This window comes from Planococcus citri, chromosome 1 (assembly GCF_950023065.1).
Source record: "Planococcus citri chromosome 1, ihPlaCitr1.1, whole genome shotgun sequence".
Taxonomy (NCBI): domain Eukaryota; kingdom Metazoa; phylum Arthropoda; class Insecta; order Hemiptera; family Pseudococcidae; genus Planococcus; species Planococcus citri.
This window is the reverse complement of record NC_088677.1, coordinates 7,474,426-7,493,138: the sequence shown is the minus strand read 5'-3', so window position 1 is coordinate 7,493,138 and position 18,713 is coordinate 7,474,426. Positions and strand designations below refer to the sequence as shown.

The 18,713-nt window shown below is 38.1% G+C and overlaps 1 protein-coding gene across 2 annotated transcripts in view; it reads left to right on the top strand.

Moving 5' to 3' along the window:
* LOC135846476 (cytoplasmic polyadenylation element-binding protein 2-like) overlaps positions 1-18,713 on the top strand; it is a 273,109-nt gene that overhangs the window by 156,151 nt on the left and 98,245 nt on the right. For both annotated transcript variants that reach the window (XM_065365595.1, XM_065365588.1), the window contains exon 2: positions 13,270-13,429. In XM_065365595.1, the coding sequence (XP_065221667.1) occupies positions 13,270-13,429 (160 nt within the window). The remainder of the gene's footprint in view (positions 1-13,269; positions 13,430-18,713) is intronic.

Sequence of the window (18,713 nt, the reverse complement as noted above, 5' to 3'; positions counted from 1 at the left end):
GATTTTGATCGATTTATCGTACATGGTAGCGTGAGCGTAGTTGGTGAAACGCTCTGTAGTTCGACGACGTTTTGGTATCCTGTGTGGATTGGTTCGTCCGAGTATCCGGCTTGTGTAGCTGTTTGTTTTTGGTTCGTGGTGTTCGACGAAGTAAATGTCGACAGTCCTGTCCTACTTGCGGTCAGGAAAATCGGTAAACGTAGACGACGACGATAGTAGTGTGGATAAGCGTAAATCGAGCGCTGAATTTCGTGGTTTTTCTGAAAAAGAAAAACCAGAACAAAGTATACCGAAGTCGAAAGGTAAAAGTAAAGTAACGTTACAGCACGTATCTGAGTCATCCGGCGATTCGGAAGCTGGTCCAAGTTCAGCAGGTTTTGGTGATTCGACATCCGACGATCCGACGATCCCTGTTGATCCCGTTCCTCCTCCGTCTAATCCGTCATCCGGTCCTCCACCTCCTCCACCTCCTGGTCCATCCGACGACGAGTCCGAAGGTAGTGAAAGTAGCGACGACGAGTCCGACGACGTAGCTGTAGAATCCGATTCGAGTAGTTCGTCGAGTGAAAATATGTTCGGTGCCGGTGATAATCGCGTAATGGAGTCGATGGTCTTTCGCGGTACGGGCTTCGTGTCCTGGAAAAGAAAAATAAAGGTTATTTTGTCGGCCAAAGGATTACAAACCGCGATTGTACAAGTAAATTCGTTATCGCCGCGTAAAAAAGCGAAAGCTTTAGAAATTTTAATTAGGCACGTAGCTGAGAACGTTTTCCGACTGGTCAAGGAGACAGAGGACCCGTATGTATTCTGGACGGAGCTCAACTCCTTGTACCAGGCGGAAAACCACGCAGCAATTATCGACTGTCGAACTCGTATTTCGAAGATTGTCATCGATATGTACAAAGGTCCGAAGGAGTTCTTGGAGGCATTTTATACGTTAGTCAACGATATGGAGAGTTTGGACGTGAAGTTGACTCCATCGGAAATCTATACGTATCTGATCAACGCGTTAGGCAACTCGCCTAAGTACGAGTCAGTGCGTATGACTGCTCGAGGACTAGTTCACGTCACAGCTGGAGACCCAAATCCAAAAGTGATTTCGTCGTTGCTTTTGAGTTTGGAAGATACCTCGAAGAACTCCTCGACTTCGAAGAGTTCGACAAGTACCGGTTCAGCAATGGCCGCATCCGATCAATCCGGTAATAAAAATAATAATAGTCGTAATCGTAATCGTAATAAGTCGCGTAATCGTAGTTCGAACTCGTCCGGTAATTCGTCGAACGGTAACGGTGATCGTAGTGGTAATAATGGCTTCGTACAAGCCAAAGATCGTACCTGCTATAAGTGTCATAAACGGGGCCATATGGCCAAGTCTTGTCGATCCGCCGGAGGGAATTATAGAAACGATACCAACCCTCGGGGAAGTATCGTTTGCTATCGTTGCAATCTGACTGGGCATATCGGTCGAAACTGCCCACAGAACGGTGATTCGTCGCGTAATAATGGTGGTAACAGTTCGTCGAGTGGTACATCGGGTACGTCTGGTCCGTCAGGTTCGTCCGGTTCGTCAGGTCCTCGTCCATCTATCGCGTTAGGTCTGTTTCCGTCGACATCTGGAAAAAAAGAAAATTTCTCGTTAGATGAAGGTCTTAGTCGTAATATCGTAGATGAATTCGTTAAAAATAGTGTCGGTCGTAGTAGTTTCGGTGACAGTGTTGCGATTTCTAATTTCGGAAATTCGCGTAACGTAAATATCGGGTCGAACTATTTTTTAGGTGACTCGACTGCTTTGAATCTCGGTGAAGAAAATGCATACGTCGAGACAAACGACGACGACGGCGTCGATTTTATCACGTTTGTCGTCGATAGTGGTGCGACGTCGCATTTTCTGAAACATCGTGGAGTCCTGCACGATGAGAGGAAAATAAACGAAAGTTTACAATCCGCTCATTGTGAGGTCTCTTTGATCAAAGAAGGAGTAGGTCGATTGAGAGTTCTAGCCGATGACAGAAACGTCTATTGGTTGAACGAGGTATACTACGTACCTAGTCTTTCTTTTAGTCTTCTGTCCGTGTCGAAAATCGTAGCGAATGGTTATCGTTTCTTCTTCGATGAAGATCCTCGTTTGGTCGATCCTGCGGGAAATTTAGTGTCAAAATTAGTACTTAATGATAATGGATTGTATACGATTCAATTTATGATAAATATACCTCCTATTTTGTACTCCTGTTCCAATTATTCATCTGCGTTAATTTCTGACGATAGTAGTGACTCGACAAATGTAGGTAATACTTCGACGACGATAGGTAATGATTCTGGAGTTGTAGTTTCGAATGTTTCTAGTGTAGGTATAGGAAATACCAGTACATGCAGTGACAGTGATGTAAATCTGAAAAATAAAAAGAAAGTAAATAGGTTAAAAGGTGAAGGTGACATCTGGCATCGTAGGTTGGCTCATACGAGCAAAACGGTACTAGATAAGATTCCTGAGTTACTACGTGGATGTGATTGCCCACCTTTCAATCAGTGTCAAATTTGCTGTAAAGCAAAACAAAAGAAACATACCTACGATTCGAGACGCTCGTCGATTCGAGTAGGTATAGGTATCCGAATCCGCTCGATCTTGTTCATATTGACGTAATGGGTCCTATTACAGAAGGACTAGAAGGCGAGCGATATTTGATTGGCTTCGTAGATGACTGTACGAGATGGGGAGTAACGTTCAGAATGAGAAGTAAAGCCGAAGTAGGTACCTACCTGAAAAAATTTGTAAATATTAGTGAAACGTTATGGAGTACGAAAGTGAAGCGTATCAGGTGCGATAACGCTAGTGAATTTATTGGAGGTACCTTTAAAGAGTTTGTTGATGAAAAAGGCATATCGATGCAGAACAGTGAGCCTTATGAAAAGCAGCATAATGGCACCGTCGAGCGTTTCTTCCGAACCATCCAAGAAAAAATGCGAGCTCTATTGTACGAAGGAGGTTTAACGAATAAATTCTGTACGCTGCATACACGGCGAACTACGTGTACAATCGTTTACCGCATTCTGCCTTGAACGATCTGTCACCGTACGAGCTGTGGAATCGTCGAAAGCCGGATTTATCGAGAGTGAGATTGTTTGGAAGCGTTGCACGAGTTTTAGTACCGCCTGAAAAGAGAAAGAAAACCGATGAGAAGTCGATAGATATGGTATTGTTAGGTTTTACAGAGACAGGTTATGTATTGTACGATGTTTTACGAAATAAATTTACGAATTCGAGTTGTGTAGAAATAGACGAAACGCGTAAGATACACGATGTTATTAACGATCATTTGTTAAAAACATCGGTATCAGTGAGTGTAAGCGATGTGAATATCGTACCTACGGTTACACCGGTAGGTAACGCTGATTCAGCTCCTGGTTGCTCCAATTGGATAAACCCAGATGAGCTGACTGAGGCCGAACGTAGCGGTGATAACTTGGTAGATCGTAGTTTGATCGATACATCTTCTTCAGATGAACGTAGCGACGATTTTGCTTGCTTTGCACTCGCTGGGGTCGATGACCTTACGTATGAAGAAGCGTTGAACGGCTCTGAAGCGAAATTTTGGCGTGTAGCGATAGATGAAGAGTTAAAGGCGATGGAGATCAAAGACGTTTGGTATTCAGCATCTGAAAAAAGTGTAAATAAAGAGAATTATTCGAAAGTAGACAGTAAGTGGGTTCTAAAGAAAAAAATCAACTCGAATGGTGGGGTGAAATTTAAGGCGAGATTGGTGTTGCGTGGTTTCAAAGACAATCATTTCTATGAATTGGATGAAATATACGCGCCAACACCTAATCAACCGATAATACGCTCGATGCTCAATCTAGCTATGGTCAACAAGTGGCAGTTGAGACAGCTAGATGTGAGTACAGCATTTCTCAATGGAGATATAAATCAAGGTATTATGTTCAACCCACCGAAAGGGACTAATGAAGAGAAAGGTGTCGTATATATTCTAAAACGTTCGTTATACGGGTTAAAAACAAGTCCCAAATTGTGGAACGTAAAATTGAACGAGTACTTACTTTCGCTCGGTTTCGTAAGGAGTAAAGTCGATCCTTGTGTGTATTTCGACGCTGAAAATCCTCTACGTTGCGTTTTTGTCGTTTACGTAGACGATTTTCTAATTACAGGTTGCGATGATCGTCTTATTGAGTGGTTAGTCAAGCGATTGAATGACCGTTTTGGAATCAGAGACCTGGAACAATGTAAGAAATTTATTGGTATGGAAATTAATCGTAGTAAAGACAAGTTAGAAGTTCATCAAAACACGTATATCGAGCAATTAGTTAGTGATTACGGGCTGTCTAATTCGAATAGTATTTCAACTCCCATGGAACCGAACTTGAAGATTACAAATCTCAAGCTCGATAAAAGTTATGAAACCAAAGTGCGTGGTCTCTTAGGAAGTTTGAGTTACATAGCAAGGGGAACACGTCCTGATATTGCTTTTGCTGTAAACTTTCTAAGTAGATACCAGCACTTGGCAAATAAGGAGCTATTCGAATACAGCAAGCGTATCTTAAGGTATCTACGTAGTACGTTAGACGTGAAACTTACCTACGTAATACCTAAAGTAGTCGATAAACACTCTGTAAGAGTGTACGTAGATTCGGACTTCGCTGGTGATTGTTTAGATAGAAAGTCAACGTCTGGAATTTTTGTATTGCACTATGGCAACGTAATTGACTGGGTAGTCAAGAAACAAAATTGTGTAAGCCTTTCGTCGTGTGAAGCTGAATACGTTGCGTTAAGTACGTCTGGAAAGGAAGTCTTGGCTTGGCGAAATCTGTTTGTCGAATTAGAAGTTCGTATTGACACCGTACCGGTGTATTGCGATTCTAATGCAGCTATTGCCGTTGCGAATACGGTCGAATCGAAACGTACCAGACATATAGATGTCTGTTATCATCATATACGCGATTTAGTCACGAAACAGATAATATACTTGCAAAAGATATCTTCGGCAGATCAACTTGCCGATATTTTGACCAAAGCCACTACACGTACCGTATTCGATAGACTCTGTGAGTCATTGTTTAATGCTTAAATTAAGTTTTCGAGTCGATTTTTATGTAATATAAGTTTAGTTTAACTGAAATTTTGCTGTAAAAATATTTTAGCTCAAAGTGTTTATAAACACCGGTATTGATAAGAAGCAACAAGTTTTACGTTTATTTAAGTGGTACGCGTGTTAGGGAAAATATTTTTATGGTGGGGTGTTGGCAAAATTGGTCTCGTAACCGTAACGTATCGAATAGTGTTCGGTAATTTTAGTTTTTATTTTTAATAAAAAATAAATTTCGGTTTCGCGATATAGATATTGTTGGTTACGTATTAAATGGATTTTTGTTCTTTTCGTAAAATCGCGTAAACTGTTGGCTGTTAAATTATCGTTGTTTTTTCGTTGTTTTCGTTAGTTACTAAGTTAGTTCGCGTTAATATTATTCTTGTCGTCGTAAAGTAAAGTCATCGAGCTTTTTGCTCAGTCTCATTTGTCTGGTTTATTGATCGTTAAGGTCAATGACCGTTAATAATAAATATTTATTTATTTTGTTGAAAGTTTGTTTTCGATTTGTCGAATGTTAGGCAAGTTTAATATTGTTGTGAGTCAGATTTATCGATTTTGATCGATTTATCGTACAAATTCAAAAATCAATTTGGACTGTTGAAATTTTGGTTATGAGAGTTTCAGGCCATGCTTTTTCCAAAAATCGCGTGAGAGTCCCTTGTCAGTGGGAAAATCTCAGATTCAAGGCCCTTCTCCCCTTTGAATCTTGAAATTAATGGTATTTTTGAATTCAGCAGAGTTGAATTTATTCCTAAAATAATTTCAAGAATGGTCTAAAAAATCAAATTTTGAAAAATGGGGGACTGAACCTCCCTTTTGAACCCTTCCTGTGTCCTCCTATGGGGTTTTGCTAATGTCTCCCGTGCTTAAAAAATTATTTTTTGGGGTCCTTTTTCATCCCATCAAGTTTCGTACCCACTTCTCTCATGAAATGCAATTACTCGCATTCTGCCTCTGGACTAAATAGTGATATCATAGCCATAGTGCTCGAAGAAAATGTGATGTGAGTTATATGCACAGACAACGAAACGACAAGTTGACACGATGCAATATGATCTATCTAATGAAAATTACGTAACAGTTTATCGTGCCGGGGGTCAATTGAATAATAACGACAACGACACCGACATCGACATCGTCTATACGAGTACATATACTCGTGATACGATGCGCAATAATTTGGAAAAGTACTGCGAGTAGGTCGCTGTTCGCTTTCGTCGACAAATTCTGTTCGAATTGATGCTTCATAGCGATCGAATGGAATTTTTGTACTGTTCGAGCTCGAGCTTCATTCAACCATACACCGTGGTACCAGAGCCAGATAATACTAGGATTTTCTCGCGTAATCCAGTTGTGACCGAAGATAACAAAGCTCTCGTGTGTGTGTTTTTTTTTCTGAAAAAAATTATGGTGTATTAACCATACCGTGGTATTACCTGTACCTACCGAAGGAGTCGGGTATTAGCTCAGACTTAGTATTGTACTCGTTGGTGTGTGATAAGGCGGTGGTGGATCGACAGTGTACTCGTACTTGACATTGACATTGATTATCGAATGGTGAAACGCCTGTGTCGCTCGCTTTGATGATTGGGTGTCCTCAGCATGGTATACAATGTATTCGGTATTAAATTTGAATCGAGTAAACGGCGGCTGGGAAAAGATTAATCAAATACTTATAATAAAGGTGATCCGGAGAATGGAGGGAAAGAGCCAAATGAAAGGTCTCGCCGAAAACTCGTTAATGAAAATTTAACCAAGATGCAAATTTATTACGGTCATACGTACTTATCTACAGATTACATCGCTGAAGAAGTCTGCTCCTCATCGTGCAAGAGATGCGACGAAGGGATCAAAGTCATATTTAATAGTACGAGGTTACATACTCGTACTATTGGGAGTTTTATACTCGTAACAGGGCAATTGTAAAAGTTGAAGGGCGCCGACGACCGAAGATACTCACTCGTAGAAAAGAGAATGAAAAATGTGTATTTGTACGAAGAACGAGAACGAGAACGACCCAACTCGACTCGATTCACTAGTCACTAGTCAGGCCCCGAATGTACGAGTACGAGTAGTACGTACGAGTTATATGGTATATCCTTTTGTTAGTCGTTACACAAAAGGTAATCATTTTATTCTTAATTACTCGATGAAAGGAAACGTTAGATGGAGTAATGTGTCGTCGCGATGGCAACTAACGTAGCCATGCCCTCCTCTTCGAAGACGATAAATATATACGAGTGTAGTACGTGATGCGAAGAACTGATACGAATTCATGGTGTGATGCTCGTAGTATGTCTTGAGCTTTTAAGAAATTTATGAATGAGAAATTCTACGCGTTTGTCGATGGAATTATTAATTGTCGAGGTTGTTTACTCCTCGTCGTATCTATCTTTCGGGTTCATTCGCATGGTACGAGTACGCTGTCGAGTTGAATTTGAGTTGGTATTTTGATATAGGAGTGAGAGAGAGAAGTTATTAGAATGGGAGAAATTTTGGAGTGTTTTTTGAAAACTTTGAGAGCGTTTATGGAGGTTTAAAGGGGGGTTTGAGGTAGTTGGTAACATTTTCTGCAGGCTACAGAACTAACAATGATGAGAAATCGATCCACGAAGTCAAAAAAAAGATGTACTCAGCTCAATTTATGAGTTAAATAATATTTAGATTTTTCAAAAACCCAAAAAAGTTTTGAAAATTTCCCAATACCTACATATTTATAAAATGATTCATACTGGTGCAATTTTTGGAAGTTCAGGTGTGAACAATTGAATAAGTTTTAGGTAAATCGTTCACGAACGTTGCGATTTCATTTTCATCTGATGTGATTGGTAATGTGATGGTGATCTTTCGAATTTCAATGCGACTTATTGAGAAAATGAATCATTCGTTCGCGAACGATTGAATCTGAATCTGTGTTACGCGAATCGTTCGCGAACGTTTTGATTTCTTACGACGTAAAATTGAATCTTAACTATGTCTGATTGAGTTGTTCTGTTTAAATTCGATTCATGGACAAAATGATTCGTTTGTTCATTCGCGAACGATTGAATCAGTTTTACCTGAATCGTTTGCGAACGTCTCAAGTTCACATGACACAAAATTGAATCCAAACTGCGTTCTGATTGAGTCGTTTCACTACGATTTATGGCCAAAATGATTCGTTTGTTCGTTCGCGAACGATTGAATCCGGTTTATATGAATCGTTCACGAACGTCTCAAGTTCACATGGCGTTAAAGTTCGGATCCAAACTATGGTTGATAGAGTTGTTTCGTTTTAATTCAATTCATGACCAAAATGATTCATTTGTTCGTTCATGAATGATTGAATCAGTTTCACATGAATCGTTCGCGAACGTCTCAAGTTCACATGGCACAAAATTGAATCCAAACTGCGTTCTGATTGAGTCGTTTCACTACGATTTATGGCCAAAATGATTCGTTTGTTCGTTCGCGAACGATTGAATCAGGTTTATATGAATCGTTCACGAACGTCTCAAGTTCACATGGCGTTAAAGTTCGGATCCAAACTATGGTTGATTGAGTTGTTTTGTTTTAATTCAATTCATGACCAAAATGATTCATTTGTTCGTTCATGAATGATTGAATCAGTTTCACATGAATCGTTCGCAAACGTCTCAAGTTCACGTGGCGTAAAATTAAATCAAAACTGCGTCATGATTGAGTCGTTTCTCTACAATTCATGGTCAAAATGATTCGTTTGTTTGTTTGCGAACGATTGAATCAGTTTTATATGAATCGTTCACGAACGTCTCAAGTTCACATGGTGTAAAATTTGTTAATTGAATCCAAATTTAAATTATGGCTGATTGAATTGTTTTGTTTCAATTCAATTCAATTCATGGCCAAGATGACTCGTTGACTCGTTTGTTCGTTCATGAACGTTTGAATCAATTATACCTGAATCGTTCGCGAACATCTCAAGTTCACGTGGCTTAAAATTGAATCCAAACTGGGTCATAATTGAGTTGTTTTACAGGTTTCACTGCGATTCATGGCCAAAATGATTCTTTTGTTCGTTCGCGAACGATTGAATCAGTTTTATATGAATCGTTCACGAACGTCTCAAGTTCACATGGCGTTAAAGTTCGAATCCAAACTATGGTTGATTGAGTTGTTTCGTTTTAATTCAGTTCATGACCAAAATGATTCATTTGTTCGTTCATGAATGATTGAATCATCTTCACATGAATGATTCGCGAACGATTCAAGTTCACGTGGAGTAAAATTGAATCGAAACTGCGTCATGATTGAGTCGTTTCACTACAGTTCATGGACAAAATGATTCGTTTGTTCGTTCGCGAACGATTGAATCAGTGTTATATGGATCCTTCGCGAATGTCTCAACCTCAAGTTCACATGATGTAAAATTTGTAACATTGAATCCGAAGTCGTGATCGAATCATTTCACTACGTCTCATTGTCAAAATTATTCGCTTGTTCGTTCGCGAACGATTGAATCAGTTTTACATGAATCGTTCGCGAACGTCTTAGTCTGAAATTTTACCTCATGTTTAAGTGAATGTCAACTTCAACAGATGAACTCGTTTCAATATGATTATTTGAAATATTGATTCATTCGTTCGCGAACGACTGAATCAATCTTGCATGAATCGTTCTAGAACGGGTTTCATTGTGCGAACGTGAGAGTTTCTCTACTGAGATGTTTCAGTAATGCTCATCGAGGAAATGATTCATTTGTTCGCGAACGATTGAATCAGTTTTAACTTTTACATGAATCGTTCACGAACGTCTTAGTCTGAAATTTTACTTGATGTTCAAGTGAATCTCAACTTCAACAGATGAACTCGTTTCAATAGGATTGATTGAAAATTGAAAGATTGATTCATTCGTTCGCGAACGACTGAATCAATCTCGCATGATTCGTTCACGAACGCTTTTCATTCTGCGGACGTGAGAGTTTCTCTTCTAAGATGTGTTAATACTGCTCATCGAGGAAATAATTCATTCGTTCGCGAACGATTGAATCAGTTTTTTATGATTCGTTCACGAACGGTCGAATTTCACGTGGTGATTGAAATATTGAATTGAATTAAAACTACAGATAATTGAATCGTTTCCGTATGATTTGTTGACAAAGTGACTCGTTCGTTCTCGAACCATGATAATTGATGTGCAATTATGTATTAATCGTTCGCGAACGGCTGAATCAATGATCAGAAAATGTACGATTTTACTCTTCTGCGAACGATAAAACAAACTCCGTATTAATTTTTTTCTGAACAAATTGGTTTTGCGATCACATGTGAATTGATAACATCAGAGAAAGATGAATTCATTCATGAACGACTTGTTCAATTGCGAGCGAATTTTTTGCAAATGTTAAAATTGATATTTTATTAAAATATTTTTAGATTTTACATGATATATTGATAACATAAATCTAGAATATTTTGCCAGATTTACTTTCAGTTTTATTTCAAGTGAAACTAAGACGTTCGTGAACGATTCTTGTGTGTCTGATTCGGTCGTTCGCGAATGAACGATTCGTTTTTTTCGATTAGTTCTATGGAAACGAATCAGTACAACAGCTCTCACGTTTATTCTATGGGAGACGTTCATGAACAATTCAATTCATGTGAATCTGATTCCATCGTTCGCGAACGAATGAATCATTTTCTCGATGAATCGTTTATAAACACCTCAATCGCACAATCAGTCACAATTTTGATCCACTTTTCTGTCTCAGTCTCTCGGGTGAAATTAGAACGTTCGTGAACGATTCATACTGTATTGATTCAGTCGTTCGCGAACGATTCGATTGATTTTTTGCCAATTTTTTTCATAAATTTCCGAATTGAATATTTTTGAAAATTATTCCAGCAAATAAATCATCAGAATTCGTTGCTAAAATTTAAGATTTCTTCAAGAACGAATCAGTGAACGATTCTTTTGCTGTAAATGATTAGAATGATTCTTTTATCATATCGTTTTAAAGAATTATTGCTGTAGATATAGGTTTATTCAATTTTTTGGAACTTATTGTCCATAACATAGTTTGTAACATTGACAAAAACGCCTTGTTGGAAATTGATCGATTTCTGCCTTCGGTTCGACTCTTATTCCTTCATTTTACTACCAAAATTTATCGAACGAAATGAGAACATTCGTTCTTTTTACGGTCGCGTCGTTTTTCTCGAAATTTTATATTTTTTTTCACTCTAGGCTTCTCGTTCTCGTGCTCCTTTATCTAAATTGTTTACTCGGACTGATCAAAAGTAAACTTGGCCGGCGCAAGTTTTATAATGCCTCGGCGAATGCTTTATTGACCGAACAACTTTATACAAACGAGAGCATATAAGCCGAACACACTTACACGTTAATCGGTCCATTTTAGTGCGTCGATTTTTCAATTTTTATCCTTACACACGAACGCAAATTGCATTATGGCCAAACAGTAAAAATATACGAAAAGCTTTTTATGTACTATACACGTAAGGCTATGCCGCCGCCGTTCGTTGGTAAATATATGAAAGTATTTTTCCACCAAGCATATACTTACACATAAGAAAAGCTCGAAGGAAATTTAGCCCGGTATAAGGTTGTATATATAATGTCGCGTCGCAGCGACGCTGTCACCATTTTACCGATATTTTCTTCACCGAACGAGGAGGCGAAGATGAAAATAATACGAGATGAGAAGTAGGAGTTAGGAGAAGAAAAACGCGTATAAAATGCGAGAACGACGAGGACGAATAGCGAGAATAAAAAATTGATTTCTTTCAGGGCGTATAATTCATAATTGTACGAATGCTGAGAGTTTGACGTTAATGAAATCGGATTGAATTTCTTTCTCTTCTGGGCCCTCCTCTATACCTTGTCAAGCTTTCAAAAACACTTTAGGCTGCTGCGAGAAAATTCGATCGTTTTTTCACAGCCTTTTTTGCTTGCTGGCTTGATTCGTAAAGCTTTAAAATTATTTAAGAAAGGGCAAAGGAATGTAAAAAATATCGTTTGGAGGTTTGTTTTTTTGGGAAATTTCTTTTAGCGAGATGACAGCTGTGGTGGTGGAGTTAAGGGGGGGGGGGCAGTGACGAAAAATGAATGGTTTCTGTGTGACGATATATTCCACAATTGTTTTTGCGGAAATTAACCCATTTATCATGAGATTTTGACTGAACCAGGCGGAAATGATCGTGTAGTAATTTTTCAAGGAAGTCGAGAAGCCTAGCTTGCTTTTTTTTTCCAGTGATCGATATTTTTTTCTGGCTTTTTCAGACTGTTTTCCACAGCAGAAGTACATATTATAATTTTCATAGGAATTTGCAAAATATTCCAGCATGATTTACTCGTCTCTTCATTCATTTTATACTGACCTGTCCTCATATTCTGCTCGAATTAGTGCCGGACACATCGTGCTTCTCTTCTGGATGAAAATACGATTGTATTTTACTTTGAAAGGGTTGCTCGAAATAAAGAAAAATTATTCGACACGATAATTATCGCATACCGATGGGAAATGTTAACAACGTTGTAGTTTTCGTTTGTCTGCTGTCGACGCAATCCAGCAGCCAACGACGCAGCGAACAAAGATGAAAAAATAAACGAATAAGAATGAAGCGAAGATGAATGAAAAAAAAGGGGTAAAATTAAAAATTAATTTGTAGTCGTAACACGACGCTCGAGTGGCGCGTTTAAATTTTCCAACACTTTGGAGCTTCTTTAAAAGTATCTAATTCTCGGACCAATTTACCAAAATGTTTGCGAGAATGTTTCCAAGATTGAATTTTTCCCTCCCTGCTTGTCTTCGCTCGAGATACGAGCTCGAAAAAGAGCACGATTTTGTAAATGCTTTTTGTACGAATGTCACGAAATATTTAAACCTTTTAACGGTCTCGTAACATTATCTTAGGTTTTTTTTTCGCTTTTGCTTTTTTGGAAAAGTTCCCAACGTGGTTGAATGATGATGGTATCGAACGTCGAACAGAATGTGAGCGAGATTATGTTTCGAGACGATGAATGGCTCGAGTTGTGTGAAGAATTTTCTAGTAATTTGAATATTATTTTTATCGAGTTACGTAGGGCTACGTTCCCCCCCCCCCCATAATTATGTTTGGTGTTTTTATTATTTATTTGGAATTTTTGAGAAAATCTAATGCTAATTTTTACTATTTTTTTTTTTTGTCCCCAGGACCATACACAACTGAACAACGGTAACTGTTACGGTGGTACCGGAAATGGCGAAGTTGATAACGCGATGAGCCCTTTAGATAATATGACGGCGCTTCATCAATATCTAAATGAATTGATGAGAACCGGAACTGATCTCAACGGTGATTTAATGACTAAAGGTGAGTGATTTGAATATTATTAATGCTAATGTGTTTCATTTTTTGAATAGATTAAATTACCTACTAGTTATTATCATTCAACGATTCGTGTTCGCATTAAAACGATTTGACAATTCGTTTCAACGAATTGTTCGAGTAAACGTAATCGATTCGTTCGAGCGAGTCGTTCTGGACAAATGTGATCAGCTGATAATGTATGAATCAATTATTTGTTCGAATAAGGGGTTCGCCAACGACTCGTTCGAACGAATTATTTTCTGAAATTGATTCATTGTAATGGACGAATCGTTCACAAACGTTAATTCAGTTCATCGAATCGTTTGTGAACGACCTGTTTTATTTTAATGAATCATTTGAAAATGATTCTTTCATTCGAGCGAATCGTTCGCGAACGAACTAATCAGTCGTTCGAGTATGGATCGATGAAAATGAAATATTGAAATTAACTGTTGATGAAGGACTTACTCGAAAGAGTCGTTTTTTCGAAATCGATTCATTTGAAAGATCGAATCGTTCACGAACGTTAATTCATTTCACGGAATCGTTTGCGAACGACTCTTTTCATATTAATGAATCATTCGAGATTCGAGAATGATTCGTTCATTCGAATGAATCGTTTGCGAATGATTCGTCCATTCGAGTAAATCGTTCGCGAACGAATTAATTGGCCTGTTTATGAATCAATTGAGTTCTTGAACGACTTCAAAAGCATTCATTCATTTTTGAAATCGAATCATTACCATAATCATTTATTTTATCAGATCGTTCGTGAAGTCGGTCATTTGAATGAATCATTTAAGAATGAATAATCAGTTCGAGCAAGTCGTTCGCGAACGAACTGATCCATTGGTTGTATAAAAATCAGTAATTTTTTATCGGTGAACTGTTTGCGAACGACTCTTTTGAAAATATTGATTCCTTGAAATCGATTCATTCGGGTGATCTTGTCGTTCACCAACGTCGGTTCAGTGATTCATTTTATCGAATCGTTCGCGAACGACTTAATTTTTTGAACGAACCAGTGAAGAATAATTGATTCATTTGAGCAATTCTTTTGCGAAGACATCATAGCGTAGACGGTATTGAAACTTGTTTTGACTGCATTTTGATGAAATTTTGTGTTAATTTTAAATTTCAAAAATCTACTGGAGGCTCCAGGAATTTTCAAATATGCACTAAAGGCTTCAAAACGACTTGATATCCACCTGCAGTCGACATATCGTAGCGTATTGAAATTTGTTTCCACTGCATTTGATGAAATTTTGTGAAAATTTAGAGTTTCAAACAGGAATTTTTAAAAGGTCGCTGGAGGCTTCAAAATGACTTAAACCCACCAGAAATAGACTTGATAGCATGTATAAGTTGGAGTTCAGCATAAATTTCGGATTTCTAAGTTTATTTGACAAAATTTTGTGGAAAATTTCAATTTCAAAAATCTACTGGAAACTCCAGAACTGCTCAAAACGGATTGAAACCGTTTTCAAACGAATTGGCACGTTGAAAATAGGGTATATTCCAAATTTTAGCTTTCCATGTCAATTTGGCAAAATGTTGATTTTTTTCTCATTTTTGGCCAAAATTTGATTTTCAAAAATTCACCAAAAATCGAAAAATGCGCTTTTGCATTTGAAATTTTGTCTGGTGGCAAATTTTTGCAAACTTTTTCGATCCAGATTTGCCCAGTTGAAAAAATATTTCAAGCGAGTCTCATTTTGGAGAGCAAAATCTTCCATTTCGGCTGATTTGTCAATCAAAATGATCGCCATTTTTTTAAATAAAGCCAACTTTTTTTTGGCAAGTTTGCTGTAAAATGTTCCTTCGGATGTCTCCTTCAAGAAAAACGTTGTCGCTGAAGATGGGGTGGAGGGGTGGGGGGGTGCAATTATTCTTTTCGCCAATGCCGGACTATAAACGAAATGGGTTAAATAAGGCCAAGACAAGGGCCTGGGCTAAAAATTGATTCGATATTCAGTTTGAAATGATCCGGACTCGATGAAAATTCTGTATTTTCCAAGCTCACGAGGCTCGCTAACTCGAATCATTCTCACTTCAGTCCTTCCCAATTTCAGACATTATTGAAAAAAATTCTCTCGAAATTCTCATACAACGTCTTCTCAGTTCTCGGGGAATTTCCTCAGCTCTCGAGCCCTTCGCACTCGTTCGAATACGTAAAAAACGACACGAGGCAACAGAAACGTATTTCGATTTTCGATTATCGAACGCCGAAGGCATAATCGATTATACGACTACGTAATTCGTTGGCTCGAGTTTTGAGTTTTAATTCGCGATAGCGAAACTTTTTACTAGAATATTTTTGCATTTCACGCGTGCTTACGTTTAGAGAATGTGTAAAGCATACGCTTACACGTACCAGAGCCATCGTACGTGTCAACCAAGTGTGAAAATACGTAGCGAAGGTATATGTATCAACGACAAGTCGACAAAAATATAGCGTAAGCGATGAAGAGAACCACGTTGGAAAAATATTTACATCAAATATGTAATAAATGAATGACAAAAACAACCCAACGAAAAAAATACCTAACGTAAAGAAGTTGATGAAAACGTATCTAGGTAAGTATTTTTTTCGGTGGAATATGCATAATATTGTAATTTACCAAACATATATCATTCTAGGTGTGAGATAACAGTTATTTATGACTCTATAACGTACCTTGAGCTGAAAACTATATGCTTTGGCGATGAGCGAAGATTTTTGACGTTTTGTTATTTCACAAAAAGCACGAAGACGACGAAGACGAGAGAGGATGAGGAATGAAAGGAATATCGATTCGGCGATTCGACGCGTATATGAAAAATTGACCACTAAAAGCTCTACGCTGTAAGTCGCAGAAAAGGTTAATAATGTGTAAGGTTGTTTCAATGTGACTATGTCCATTTTACCAACTACGAGGTTGAAAAAAATATAAGGGGGAGAGGATATTTTTAGGACGTAGATTTATTATTCAATATAAGGACGTTGAAGAGAAGAGGTGAGAACCCATTCAGAAATGTACGTGAGACATAATCGACTTTGGTAGAAAACAAAGCCAATTCCTGGAGCTGTATTTAGACATTTTTCAGGAAATGGTGCATTGAGTTTCACGACTTCGAACAAGGGATACTTAATCCAAATAGCATAGAAGAAAATTTTAGATTAGAAAAACGAAAGTTTCAGTTTTGCATTTGCAACTCTTTTTTAGAACCGATTTAGGAATTTGGGATCGAACAATCTTTAAAAAGGCATTTAGGGCTCTAAAAACCCTGATTTTCACAATCACATTGTTATTTTTGAAAATTGAAAATTTTGCGCCTCCCCTTTTGGAGCCCATTTTCGAGTTCAGGGTCATAAACTGGGCCCCTCTTTTTTAGAACCGATTTAGGAATTTGGGATCAAATAATCTTTAAAAAGACATTTTGGGCTCTTAAAAACCCTGATTTTCACAATCACATTGTTATTTTTGAAAATTGAGAATTTCGCACCTCCCCTTTTGGAGCCCATTTTGGAGTTCAGGGTCGTAAACTGGGCCCCAATCTTCGCATGAATTTTGTATTTTTTGAAAATTGTAAATTTTGCACCTCCCCTTTGGAGTTAATTTCATGAAAACCGCCCTAAACTTTTCTCAATGGCGACAACGAACGACCTAAGAATCGATTTGCACCTTTGCCTACACGAGAATCTTCTTCATAGGTACCACGTATAGAAAAAGATAAAGTGTCGGGGATGCGTTCGCGTGTCAGAAGAGGTAAGGTGGGGGTATCTTCAGTGGGAAAATTTAGCTCTCTTATACGCCATGTTTACCAACACGATGATGAAAATTTTCCAGCTGAAAAAACAAGATTATGTACCTTCGCCCTTTGACACATTATGTGCCTCGTACCCATTACATCTACGTATACCTTTTGGATTCATTCTTTGATGCTGAAAATTCATACGCTCGTGGCCGAAAGCTCGACTGAGAGAAGAATCGAAAAAAAAAATTGTTCGCAATGACGACGACGGAGGCTACACAAAAAAAATACATAAACTGGGATTCGAAGTGGGCGTGGGCCGTATTATATGCGACGAGAGAACTTGGTGATTATCGATTTTGGAGCTTTTTAAAAAACATTACCGTTCGCAAAGGCCGAAAAAAACCAGAGCGAGAGATAGGACTGGCAGACGACTACGACAATAACGATGTACCCGTCCCATTCTCCATTCTGCAAAGCTGGGTTTTTTGCGAACATTTTCTACTCGCAGGTATAGGCAAAAAGAGAAATGTATTTTAGAGCTTGTGAGATAATATTAGTGAAATGAAACAACCTGTGTGCTCGAAATAGCGTACCTACCTACGTTGTTACACGGATCGAACAGCTCGAATTTGCCAACAGGGATGTTTCAATTTAAATGATGACGAAGGAAGAGGTGAAAAGCCTGGAACTGATGTGGTGAACGGGCGGATCGAGGTTCTCACCACTGGTGCGTGAGTCTCGTGAGTATGCGTTTGATAAACACGTCGAAGATGAGATATGGTGGTCGTGTAAATTCGCATGTGTATGGGAAGAGAGAAAGAAGATTGATGTACTGTACTATTTAGACATGCGTGCGATTCAACTGTGTATATGCTATATGGTTAACGATCGCTGCAGGAAAACGTGTGTGTTTTCTTTCTTTTCTATATCTATTTTTTTACATCAGTCTAATTCTACTCTTGAATGAGGCGAGATTCTGCAAATGATCGAAATTGGATCCTCTGAAGAGGGGGAAGCCCAAAATTTTGAAAATGCATCATGAATGCCAAAATCTACCCCCTTGGAGCAGCCCAATTTTGATTATTGGGCTGAACTAGAGATTGCAATCAAATTTTTCTCAAAAAAGTAACTTTAGTAACCAAAACTGCTGGAAAAATTAACCAGAAAAATCATCATACTTCAAATGAAAACCATTTATCAACACTTCGAAAGTAAACTGGATGAAAATGCAAAAAGGTAGCATGAAAAATATATCTGGTTCTGGAAACATCCGAACTAATGAAAAAAACATTGCAAAATTGAAAGATAGGGGGGGGGTGAGTCCATCGAAATAGAGAGGAACTAAATAATTTAATCTTATCCAGAGTTCCAGACTCATTTCGAAAAATTAAACACAAAAATACCGATTGTAAAATTGCAGAAATTTCGACACGAGCGAGCAATTGATAAAAAAAATTATTCGTGTGTTAAGAAAGAATAAACAAACATTGGAAAAAATTCCATAAATAATAAGAATCATTTTGGAACAGAAAACTCATTAAATTCTATC